This window comes from Oratosquilla oratoria, chromosome 1, assembly GCF_046742065.1.
Source record: "Oratosquilla oratoria isolate Oo_2021 chromosome 1, ASM4674206v1, whole genome shotgun sequence".
In the NCBI taxonomy this organism is placed as follows: Eukaryota; Metazoa; Arthropoda; class Malacostraca; order Stomatopoda; family Squillidae; genus Oratosquilla; species Oratosquilla oratoria.
Genome location: NC_134777.1, coordinates 52,727,237 through 52,739,508, shown reverse-complemented (window position 1 = coordinate 52,739,508; position 12,272 = coordinate 52,727,237). Strand labels below are relative to the sequence as shown.

At 38.9% G+C, this 12,272-nt stretch overlaps 1 protein-coding gene across 1 annotated transcript in view; it reads right to left on the bottom strand.

Moving 5' to 3' along the window:
• Positions 1-666: 666 nt before the first annotated feature.
• Positions 667-12,272, bottom strand: part of LOC143030644 (uncharacterized) — a 68,676-nt gene continuing 57,070 nt past the window's right edge. Inside the window, exons 5-8 of the mRNA XM_076193820.1 lie at positions 10,727-10,878; positions 7,452-7,632; positions 5,092-5,237; positions 667-2,415 (exon numbers count right to left, since the gene is read on the bottom strand). Coding sequence (XP_076049935.1) covers positions 2,224-2,415; positions 5,092-5,237; positions 7,452-7,632; positions 10,727-10,878 — 671 coding nt within the window. The 3' untranslated portion in view covers positions 667-2,223. The remainder of the gene's footprint in view (positions 2,416-5,091; positions 5,238-7,451; positions 7,633-10,726; positions 10,879-12,272) is intronic.

The following is a 12,272-nucleotide window of genomic DNA, read 5'->3' as shown; positions in this document are numbered from 1 at the left end:
TTTCGTAAACTCTATCTCCCAACTCCCTTTCCACCTCCACTCCCCTCCTCACCTCCTCGTTTTAGTCTATCCAGCCTAGTAACCCCTACCATACTTCTCAGGCATTTCATCTCAAACACTCTTCCTCTCTTCCTCTCTTATGTTCCCTGTTTCTGTCCCATACAGTGCTGTCGGCACAACCACTCCTTCATACAGTCTCTTTGTATCCATTCCCAAATGTCTGTTTCTCAAAGGGAATACAAGGACAAACTATCAGCTACTATAGACAATATGAATATGCTATAGTGCACCACTGCAGTTTAGTATAGCATTTGTATATAAAACCTCAATTATCTTTCAAAATATCGATGCTATGCAATTTTCAATGGTATTTTTAAAATAAGATGGGAAAACAACTTTAGAAACAGTAAAGAGACTTAAGGAAACAAAACTAGTGTTACGCAGTGTTACCAGTAGTGACTTATCTGCCCCAACAGTCCAAGCGCATGATATGACAAACGTGACGGTTTGGCCGTGGTTACGCGCCTCCTGACATGTGTTCCTCACTTATATATAGTAGTTCCCTCACAACGACAGTAGTTTTTTTTTTCAATAAAATGGCATTAATGCAATAAAAACGAAAAAATATATATTTACAACATTTTAATACATTTCCAGAGGCGCAAAAGTTCAGTAGATAGAACAGTGGACTGCTGCGTTGAAGACAACTGTTTCGAAGCTCATTTGGTCAACTGAGCCTCCAGGTACCGGTCGTTTAAAATTACCCTCATATTATACTCTACATATACTGCATCTTCCTTTGCAGCCTGTACAAGTGCAGTAAACTTGATGACTCCTACAGGGTGTGACTATATATGAAGGCACTCGGTCGCTGTACTTACGAGATAGAATCCAATTCCATCGGTAATTTCAAGATAGCCTGATGAGCGACATAGGGTTCAATGACAAGTGAAAACACTACTGTGATGCTCAGGCCTACGAAGTATAATCTTAACTCATTTAAATTCGAGGTGCCACAGCTATGAATGAAATAGCCCAGTGACAACCAGAATAGATGGAGAAGGACCACTGCATATGAAAGGGGTTAATTAAGATGGTTCCCTATGTTTTTACCTTGCCGATACTTTGTTTTTCTTTCAAAGTGGCAATAAATTAGAATATGAATTAGAATTCACTGATTTGTTGGTCGTGGGAGAGTTCGGAAGTCGAATTGATACTGTTCTGTTAATATAATACGATCTTCACTGTTGTGAAGCTACAAATTTGTTATCAAATTAATTAAGTTTTCATAATTTAAAAACGCCAAAGGGAGTTTACCTTTACTACATTGCAGTTTGGTTATCAGAATAAAGTAAAGAATCTGGGAATAACATATATCTCATTAGTTGAGCTAGATAATCGCTTATGTATATGTTTTCACACTGATGATGTAACAATACAAAAGAATTCGTATTATAACTATAAATCGCTATTTGTGTAAACGTAGTCTCGACAAAAGTATATGAATTAGTATATTCTCTTGTATAATAGGTTCAATGTGTATAAATGTATATATTTCTACAAAATTCGAGGTTTATGATAGGCTAATTGTATAGGTGCTGCAGGTAAGTTCAAAATACTTGAAAATAGGTCTAACTGTCTGCTGAAGAACAGAGCTCAACGATGCCGCGCAACAAACTCGGCAATTGTCGTCTTCGTTTCTTAACTTTTGAGAATTACGGTAACGCAAGTGGTGACGCTATTTTGGTGCGTTACTGATAGTGCGTTACATTGAAAATATTTTCGTTAATACGTTACGATTTGGTAGTGCGTTAGTAACGCAGTAATGCAATAACGCTAGCGGTAACGCAAGTGCCCAGCTCTGAAAATAACGCCTATCTGCGATACAAGCAATTAGACTTTTTTTTTTTTTTTGAAGGGGGAGGAGGGAATTCAAATTCTTATGCGATAGATATCCAGATCTTGTATTACGTCATTTCTTCGCAAGCCATACTACCTTCATTAAGACTGAAAGAGAGAAATAGAGAGTAGCTGAAAAGTAAAACGGAATAAAAAGAGAACAATAAATAAATAGATAAATAGAAAGATAGATAGACAAAGATACATTGATAAACAGATAAGCAAAGAATAAACACACAGACAAATAGATAGATAAATAAATAAACAAATAAATAGATAAGTATGTAAATAAATAAAACAGTTATTGTACGAATGGATGCCAATTCAGCAATACAGCCAGTCTCTATGCTCCTTGGGACGACAAGGCACAGGGCAGGGCTTTACATTCTTGAGGGGGCCTTCCTTGGTCCTGCCGTAGCCAGTGTACTTGAGGCCGTCTCGCTGGACGGGGAACGGGAGGGTCGCACCCTTCACCTGGATGAAATCATGGCGGCAGAAATAGCTGTCGTGTCCGAGCTGAAATAAACACATAACTTGGTGTTAATTAGACGTAACTTGTAATGCAGAAAAAAAGTGTATTTTTTTTAATCGCTGTTTTTTTTTATAAAAAAACTTGTTTTTTATGTGTGTTTTTTATTCTCGTCCAAATTTGTTCAGATATTAAATATTTAGTATATAAAAACAGGTGCAAGTATGTTATTCATCCCTACACATAAGTGCATGTATCTTATTCAAAGAGGCATTAGACAGAGTATAAAAATAAACAAGTAATTGACCATTTTAGTCGCTGTCAGATGTTGCAAGCCTGCAACAAGTGCGGATACTGTATATGGGCCAGTATGGCTATTGGCTGGCTACCTTACAAAATTTACCTTTTATCTTGGCATACTCTTCAAAGATTAAACACTCCAATTTCCTATAGTGACCCTGGACGTTGCCTAAACACAGATCTGCCACTTGGACAGTGGAAAAGGGATTAATATAGTAATGGGGGGAAACTGTTGTACTCCCCACCACCCATCAAGGCTCAGAGCTTACTTTCTACCTGACTTTTTGCTCTGAATAAGATAGATGCGCATACGTGGAGGGATGAATAACATACTTGCACCTGTTTATATATACTAAATATTTAATATCTGAACAAATTTGGACGAGATTAAAAAAAAAAATGGTTAAAAAACGCATCACAAACATAACATAATTGGATCACAAGCCCTCTGCTGAATAAATAGATGAAAATAATTGATTTAATAATAGGGTTATAACATAACTTATAAGTATATGAGTTAGTTTTGGTTAGTTTGTCACTGCACTCAACACCACTCACAGCTTGAAGCTGGTTGTCAGTCTACCATCGACCACTACGTGAATGGATTCCTGCGTTCTCTCTCTCTCTCACTCTCTCTCTCTCTCTCTCTCTCTCTCTCTCTCTCTCTCTCTCCTCTGCAACGTATATTAATCGTATTACTTGTCAAATAAGAGTGATAGATGTCATTAGTAAGTCAAGAAAAATGTGTCGTCTGCTACACCATTTTGAGTATTTCGCTGTTTGTCACATTTTTTAAGGTAGTTACTATTTAGCAAAGAAAAAAAAAGAAAAGAAAAAAAGCATGTAAATGAACAGACACGAAAATGTAATAAAAAAGAATGCTGGGCGAGTTGCAATTCTTTCCGAAACATTTTTAAAACTATGCCAAAACTAAGTGGGGCAACTGTACATTGTAAAATAAATAAAACAAATCAAAACATGAAACCACAGAAAATGGAAGTGCCCTAACACCATAGAAAACCTCAAGTGAGGGGTATACTAATTTATTTGATATTCTAGCATAAACAAATTATTGTAATATGGTTCTTTTCCTTGCTGAGTTATTTTAAAACAAAATATATAAAAAACGAAAATATCCATGTTTTTTTTTTTAATTAACAGCACGGTTTTTTTGAGCTGCATCTCTAGACGTAACTCATGATGATATTAATGGTATTGATGATGATGATGATGATGATGATGATGATGATGATGATGATGATGATGATGATGATGATGGTGATGATGGTGATGATGGTGATAGTGATAGTGATGGTTATGATGATGATGATGATGATGATGATGATGATGATGATGATGATGATGATGATGATGATGATGATGATGATGATGATGATGATGATGATGATGATGATGATGATGATGATGATGATGATGATGATGATGATATCAGGGGTCCTACGGTCTATTTTGTTCATATGCTTCTGAGGTGATTTGACCATATGGGGGAGAACAAATTAGTAAAGACTAAACAAGATATTGTATAAAGCAGATTGGAGTGAACCTGAGAAGACCAAAAATGAAATGGATGGATGATGGTGAAGAGGGCTTTGGGAGTACGTAGATTTTGTGTAGATCAAGGAAGAGAGTTCAAAAGATAGGTTTGAATATAAGGAGATTTTGAATGAATGAAAGGATGACATGACCCAAAGGTCTCATTTGCTCCGTAAATTGTTTCAAGTGGGTGTGGACGACAGCCAAATAATGAAGCGCTGGGGAGTAAACAAGCTCTGGTTGTCGGGCTCTATTGTGAAAGTTCTGTGCCAAGCTGCATTGCCTTTGACCCGAACGGTGTGGCAGAGGAACAGTGATGACCCATCATCCATCCACAAGGTGCTGAGATGGGATGGATGTTAAATGGGTTTTAAATCGATCTGTGCTAGGCTATGTGTCTTTTTTTTCATTCGACCACTCCCTTTACAAAGGAAAGAAGGTCTTTGATGTATGTCATATTGATCAAAGGGAATTCTTTTTGGATCGTTCAGTTTGAAAACAGTGACAAGAGTTTTAAGACTGATTGTACCGTACAGTCCATGTACTGTCCATCTACTCTCGTTGCCATATAATCCACATCGTCACTACTCAGTTGCCTACTCATAAAATCCAACTATTCAGTCAGAGAAATAATTAATTCGACACGGGTGGGATGCATTAGTAGTGATTTTTTCAATTGACTTACTATTGAAAAGTCGTCCACTAGTGCTAGTATTGATAACAAAAAATAAACAAAAGAAATGCCTTTTGTTTATTTGTAACGAATTGCTACAACCGTTTTCTACGTCTTCGTCACCAGATAGCATCATGACTCTTGCACACCTGAAATTGTTGTTGAACTTTTTTCCTGTATGACTGTGACCACTTACCATTTTGCCCTGTGCGGCCGGCCACACGATTTGCCTGAGGAGCTTCTGGTCGTAACCCCACTGGTCATCACGGGTTTGGGAGAGCACCGTGGACTGTAAGTGGTACGCGTTGCCCCGCTCCATATTGATGCGGCAGCCCCATAGACCTATCAATGTATTCAATAATATTTACTTATTATCATTATCATTATTATTATTGTAATCATTATCATTATCATTATTAATTATCATTGTTATTATCATCATTATTATTATCATTATTATTATTATTATTATTATTATTATTATTATTATTATTATTATTATTATTATTATTATTATTATTATTATTATTATTATTATTATTATTATTATTATTATTATTATTATTATTATTATTATTATTATTATTATTATTATTATTATTATTATTATTATTATTATTATTATCATTATTATTATTATTACCAATATTCATCTCATATTTTTCCCACAATATGTTTTTCTTTTTTTTTCATAAAGAGTTGGATCCTCTCATGACACAGTTACTGTCATCTCTCCTAGCCATAAGAGAGTACAAATGAAATCAAACAACTACTCAATGAAACAAGTTGTACATACATACATATACCAAGGTCTTTTCCCCCTACACGGGGGGTAGCCAAAAAAGAAAAAGGCACAGAAACCACTCCCACCCATTCCATATCCTATATATTCCACTCCCTTCCACTCTCCACCCTCCCTCTCATCTCGGCACCTCCTGGATGACGAGTCATCCCTGCATCCTGTCCACTGCCCTGGGTCAGAGGCAGTGTCGCAAGACACAGCACATCCACAGCAAGGCCGCTTCATAAATTCGGCGATCCCCCCCCCTCTCCGTCCCCTCGTGCAGAAAAGGAGAAGACGGGGAGAAATCCCTTCGGGCTGCGTCAAATTTTTCTCATACATACTTCCTTACCCCGCATCCCCTACCCACTCCCCCTCACGCATCACAGCATCATCTATACACAAACCCTCTCCATTCACTCCTATCTTCTGTCCTCTCCCGTCCTTCCTCCACAGACATTCCTCTCTTTTGTAATGCCCCTTTCACCCCATCCGTCCATCTCATCCTAGGACGCCCCCTCATATTCATTCCTTCCACCTCTGCCTTCCATACTTCTTTTACTAATCTTTCTTCACTCATTCTTTCCATGTGTCCAAACCATCCTAATACTCTTTCATCAACCCTATCTCCCAGTTCCCTTTCCACCCCTGTTCTCCTCCTCACCTCCTCATTTCTCACTCTATCTAGCCTAGTAACCCCTATCATACTTCTCAGACATTTCATCTCAAACACATTCAAACTCATTCTCTCTTCCTCTCGCATGTTCCGTGTTTTTGCCCCGTACAATGCTGTTGGCACAATCACTCCTTCATATAACCTCCTCTTAGCATCCATTCCCAAATGTCTATTTCTCATTACACTTTTCAATCCACCAAGGCATTTACTCGCTTCTCTCAATCTACATTCTACCTCCACCCCCACTCCTCCCTTTCCTGCCACATTCGCACCCAAATATCTAAAAATATCCACTTCCTCCAGTCTATCACCCTTAATGCTCACTTCCAGCCTGATGTCACTCTCTCCCCTTGTACATCTCATCACCTTACTTTTATCCACATTTATCTTCAGCTTTCTTCTTTCACACACCTTCTCAAACTCTGTCACTAACTTCCTCAATCCCTCCTCTGATCCTGCTACAAGCGCAGTGTCGTCAGCAAACAACAGCTGGCTCACCTCCCACTTTTCTCCATTTTCTTTGATCATCTCCAACCCCTGACCCACTACCCTTGCATTCACCTCTCGTACCACCCCATCCATGTAAATATTGAACAGCCAGGATGACATAACACATCCTTGACGAAGTCCCACCTTTACTGTAGCTAATTGTTGAAAATATAGATAGATAGAAGTAATGAATAGATAGGAAGTAATATTAATTAAGTAATGGATTAATATCAAAATGTGACTCTCACGGAGTGTACCAGAAACCCAAAGTTATTATCCACAAGACACACAAAACTTTACATCAAAAAGCACTGTTTATGTAAAATTAAACACATAACATGGGCATATATAGTGAGAGTTCTGTGACACTGCAAGTTCTCCCTTACCTGCAAGAAGTGGTGTTATGTAGTCTGTGTGTGTGTGTGTGTGTGTGTGTGTGTGTGTGTGTGTGTGTGTGTGTGTGTGTGTGTGTGTGTGTGTGTGTGTGTGTGTGTGTGTGTGTGTGTGTGTGTGTGTGTGTGTGTGTGTGTGCTGTTGTATATATCTACTTATACGTGTGCACATATGGAGGAATGCGAGCGTGAGTTTTCCCTTATTATTCCGGACTCACCAGCGAGTATGTGGGCGTTGTGATATGGATGATCCCTCATGATGTGATAGGGGTACTCTGTTCCAAGCCACTGCTTGACGGCGGCCTGCTCCCTTGGCAGGATGTACGAATCCAGGTCCCGGGAGATGAAAACGTCGACCAAGGGGTCGAGACCCGGCAGGAATCGCCACAGAGTTCCGACCTGACGGACATCACACATCAAAGAGAAAAGAGAGAAGAAGTGTTAAAGCAGACATTTAGATTTACATTGACAGTGTAAGGAAATGTCCAACAACAGTAGGATTCAAAATAAGGAATGCGTTTTCACAAGGCTGCATGAATCCCGACTTTATTCAATTTGTTATAGTAAACGTTTCATTACAGTTTGTCCTGATGCATAATCTGTATGTCTTTGTCTTGTTAACCTAACGTCTTTGCAGCCACTAGAGTTAATATACTGATTCTTCAGAATTGCCACAGTCTGAATGGCTATCACATTAAAAACATATTTTGTTGTTTTAACCCATTCAGAATTCAAGACTAAACAAAATATCCTAGCTTTGGCCACCAAAACAAAAATTTTGACATGCGTCATGACAAGGAGAGGATTGGTCGAGCCGGGAGTTCTTCTGAGCTGAGTAAAATCACGTGGCATTAGAACAAAAGTTTTAAGGTACTTTATAATACATTATGTTTTACCCGACAAAGTAATGCTTCATAAAACCTTAAGAAACACTGTCTTCAATTTGTCCATCAAAAAGTTCAAGACTGTCAAACATTTCATCAGAATATTGAAAATCTTTGTTGTTTCGTAGAGAATCATTGGACTTAATCACCTTTCGATGAAATTCCCGCACAGATTCCTTAACAAAAAAATTTGACAGCCTGGTATAAGCTTGGAAAAGTTTGGGCATGTTCATTCCGTAGTCGGCAACTCAAACTCTTATCATTTTGTAAAGCGGCTTTTGAAATTTTCCGAGTACCTGTAACCCACTTCCAAAAATGTCTTTGACGCTTCTTTTTGTCGGCTTCGGTTTCTAAAGGCATTGTTCCTGGTGATCTAATCGTAAGATTTGTTGCCCTCCTTTTTTAACGGTTAAAACTTTTATTACACACGTGTCCCTTTTTGCCGGTTCAGTGGGGACAAACATACACCCGGGTTCATTAAAAGACAACCGGGACCCGGGTTCATTAAAAGACAGCCGGGAGTCTTTTTTTTTTTTTTTTTTTTTTTTTTTTTTTTATTCTTAGAAATGTCGAATGGTGGTAAAATATGCCAATGAACATGGCTGTCTCCACAAGAGATGGATGGCTGCATGGAAGCTTAGGCTCGTTTCACACATATCGACTTTTTGTCGTGCGCCGTCCACGACACGACGTCGTGGTGTCAAGTAACTATGGGTGTATAAGGACGCTTTCACACATGGCCATAATGTATGCGAGTGGCCATAGACACCCATGCTAATTTCAGAGCACGATGTTGTGTCGTGGAAGACGAACAGCAAAAGGTCGATGCGCGTAAAACGAACCTTAAAGCATTATCATACTGGACTATTTTTGCTCCAACTGTCGGAATAGATTTGCAGCCCACAGCTCTCGGAAAGGAGTCTGATATGTTGGAGGGAAAAAAAATCCTCCAGAATATCAAATGACATTCTATGTATTTTTGGTGAAGAAGCAAAATACTCGTACTCGTAGTTTGTCATAGTGACTTTACGGCGGAAAAAATTCTGGAAGTGGACGGTACAACCGATTAATCAGGCGTTGGAGGAAAAATATCCCAGTGTGATAGCCCCTTTACTCGAGGTAACCACGGAGATTGGCGACGGTGTGTGAGTAAAGCGACCCATCTTCATAGCTCTTGCTCCTCAGTGATGATAAAAATGACGAAGATGCCAGTCTCAGTGCATTGAATTAACCTTTTACCAACTACCACTGACATAGTAGTTCGTCGGAAATTAAGGCATCTTTCTTTCTCCAGGGGTATTATTTCACTTTCGTCTCTATCTGAATGTTTGACTCCCACCAGAGCGTCATTCCCTTCTGAATGACTAAAATCATGGTTTTGCATCGGAGTCGTAAACTGACTTCATCAAACATTACCAGGTCACAAAGGTCAACTGACTGGAGCGTCATCCTTGCATCCATGTGGGGAAGTCGGGGGTCTTGGGACAGGGGTTGTCCTACTCATATATATATATATATATATATATATATATATATATATATATATATATATATATATATATATATATATATATATATATATATATATATATATATGTCTCTAAAGATCCATTTAAAGTATATACAGGATGGTGGGAAAAGTACGCGTTTCACTTTGCGGTCGGCATGCGATACCTGAGGCCAACGACGGAGACCTCCAAGACGGACGTCAGAGAGAATAATCTCCCTGCCATGCACCATCAAGACCTGTCAACAACCTTATCTCAATCTGGAAGTGAAGCTCCGAGATACTGGTGTAGCAAGGTTATGCCTTCATTCGTTTTCTGTATGATTCGCATACCATAAGTCAATTTCTGTATTAATATTGTCACCTGACTGAAACTTGCATTATAGAAATATAACTTTATTAATACTGTTATGTCCTATATATTTATATGTAAATATCTATAGATATATGTACAACTATTCCATAATGTCTAAATTGTAATACGTAAACCAAATTATTCGTGGTGATAATAAATGTGTATTATGTCATTCTTGCATAAAGAATTATGTTTTGCCGACAAGACATCGGCTTAGTTCACCTATACTCGCATTATATTTCCAATAATCATGTGTCCCGAAAGAATTGGAGTTTACTTAATTCCACCCTTCCTCTCGGGGAAGTGTAATCATCACCAACTGTAGTAACCAAACACTACACTGGCACTCGGCCTCCGCGTCAGGCCAGGACCTCTATCAACTTTATATTTCCTCCAGCTCACAGCCGGGAACTTCCTCCTACAACTATAAGTAGAAGATGTCCTACACTAATACAACACAGTCAACAGGGTCCGAGGGCCGTTGCCAGCCACTGTGGGGCTGCGAGTTTTCCACTTAGTGAAACTCAAGGCAACAACATAACTTCATAAAGTCGATCAGGCTATAAAGCACTTTACCCACATCAGTTTTCCTAAGCTCCTTCCGTGCCGAGGGATACTTCACCTTTTATTCCCTCTGACGCCAGGAGATTTTATTTGTGCTCGTGGTAACCCCCTTCCTTACCATGAGGTATCTAGCGCTGCCTGGTACTTCCTTCGGACAAGGACCTGGTTGAACGCAGGGCTCACCTTCTGTTGGCTGCCGAATTCCTGGAAAGGCGGTGGAAGTCGGTCGACGTGGCAGAAGTCTAGGTGCGGGTAGCTGCAGAAGGCGTCGCAGAGCAACTTCTGTCCCTCCAAGTCAAGGTCAGAGACGTTGTGGTAGACGCGCATCATCCAGCCTGTGTTTCGGAAACGGAAACCAATTTACTCTTTCTCTAATTAAAATCGTAGATAAACAAACAAAATAAGTGTAAAGCGCAGTGAAAAGGTCAGTTATCAAGATTGTGTTTAATCGAAATTAGCTTTATTGCTCAACTGAATGAAATCACCTAGTGGCAGCTAAAACAAATGTTACAATTACAAATCACAGCAAAATTCTTTATCTTTTCAAGTAAAGTTAGATTAATTTAATGATTATGTTTTCGGAACTCATCATATAAGTTATATGTATACTAAATTATTTAGGGACTGAACTAGTCTTCCTACGAGCTGGAGCCACACTGCATTGTTTTGTACATGGACACTAATCTCTACTCCTAGTGGATTACTGAACCAACGGAAAGGTGTGTATGTATATATGTATATATATGTATATATATATATATATATATATATATATATATATTTATATATTTATATATATATATATATATATATATGTATATATACATATATATATATATATATATATGTATATATATGTATATATACGTACATGTATATTAATATACATATATATAAGTACATATATATATATATATGTGTGTGTGTGTGTGTGTGTGTGTGTGTGTGTGTGTGTGTGTGTGTGTGTGTGTGTGTGTGTGTGTGTGTGTGTGTGTGTGTGTGTGTGAGTGTGTGTGTGTGTGTGTGTGTGTGTGTGTGTGTGTGTGTGTGTGTGTGTGTGTGTGTGTGTGTGTGTGTGTGTGTGTGCGTGTGTGTGCGTGTGTGTGTGTGTGTGTTTGTGTGTGTGTGTGTGCGTGTGTGTGTATGTGTGTGTGTGTACACACACACACATATATGTATATATATATACATATATATACACACATATATACATATATATATATATGAATAATAAATGTATATATATATATATATATATATATATATGTATATATATATGTGTGTGTGTGTGTGTGTGTGTGTGTGTGTGTGTGTGTGTGTGTGTGTGTGTGTGTGTGTGTGTGTGTGTGTGTGTGTGTGTGTGTGTATGTGTGTGTGTGTGTGTGTGTGTGTGTATGCACCTCGGTTCTGCTGCAGTCTCTGTCGAGACAGCCAGACACCATACTACGGCAGTGAGCTTAGAGCTCATTATTTGCCGATCTCTGGGTAGGTCTGAGACCACTCACACACCACACACCGGGACAGCAAGGTCACAACTCCTTGACTAACGTCCCGTACCTACTCACTGCTTGGTGAACAGGGGTTATACGTGAAAGGAGACAAACCAAACTTATCTCCGCCCGGCCGGGGAATCGAACCCCGGTTCTCTGGCTTGTGAGGCCAGTGCTTAACCAATCCGCCACCGAGCCGTGTGTGTGTGTGTGTGTGTGTGTGTGTGTGTGTGTGTGTG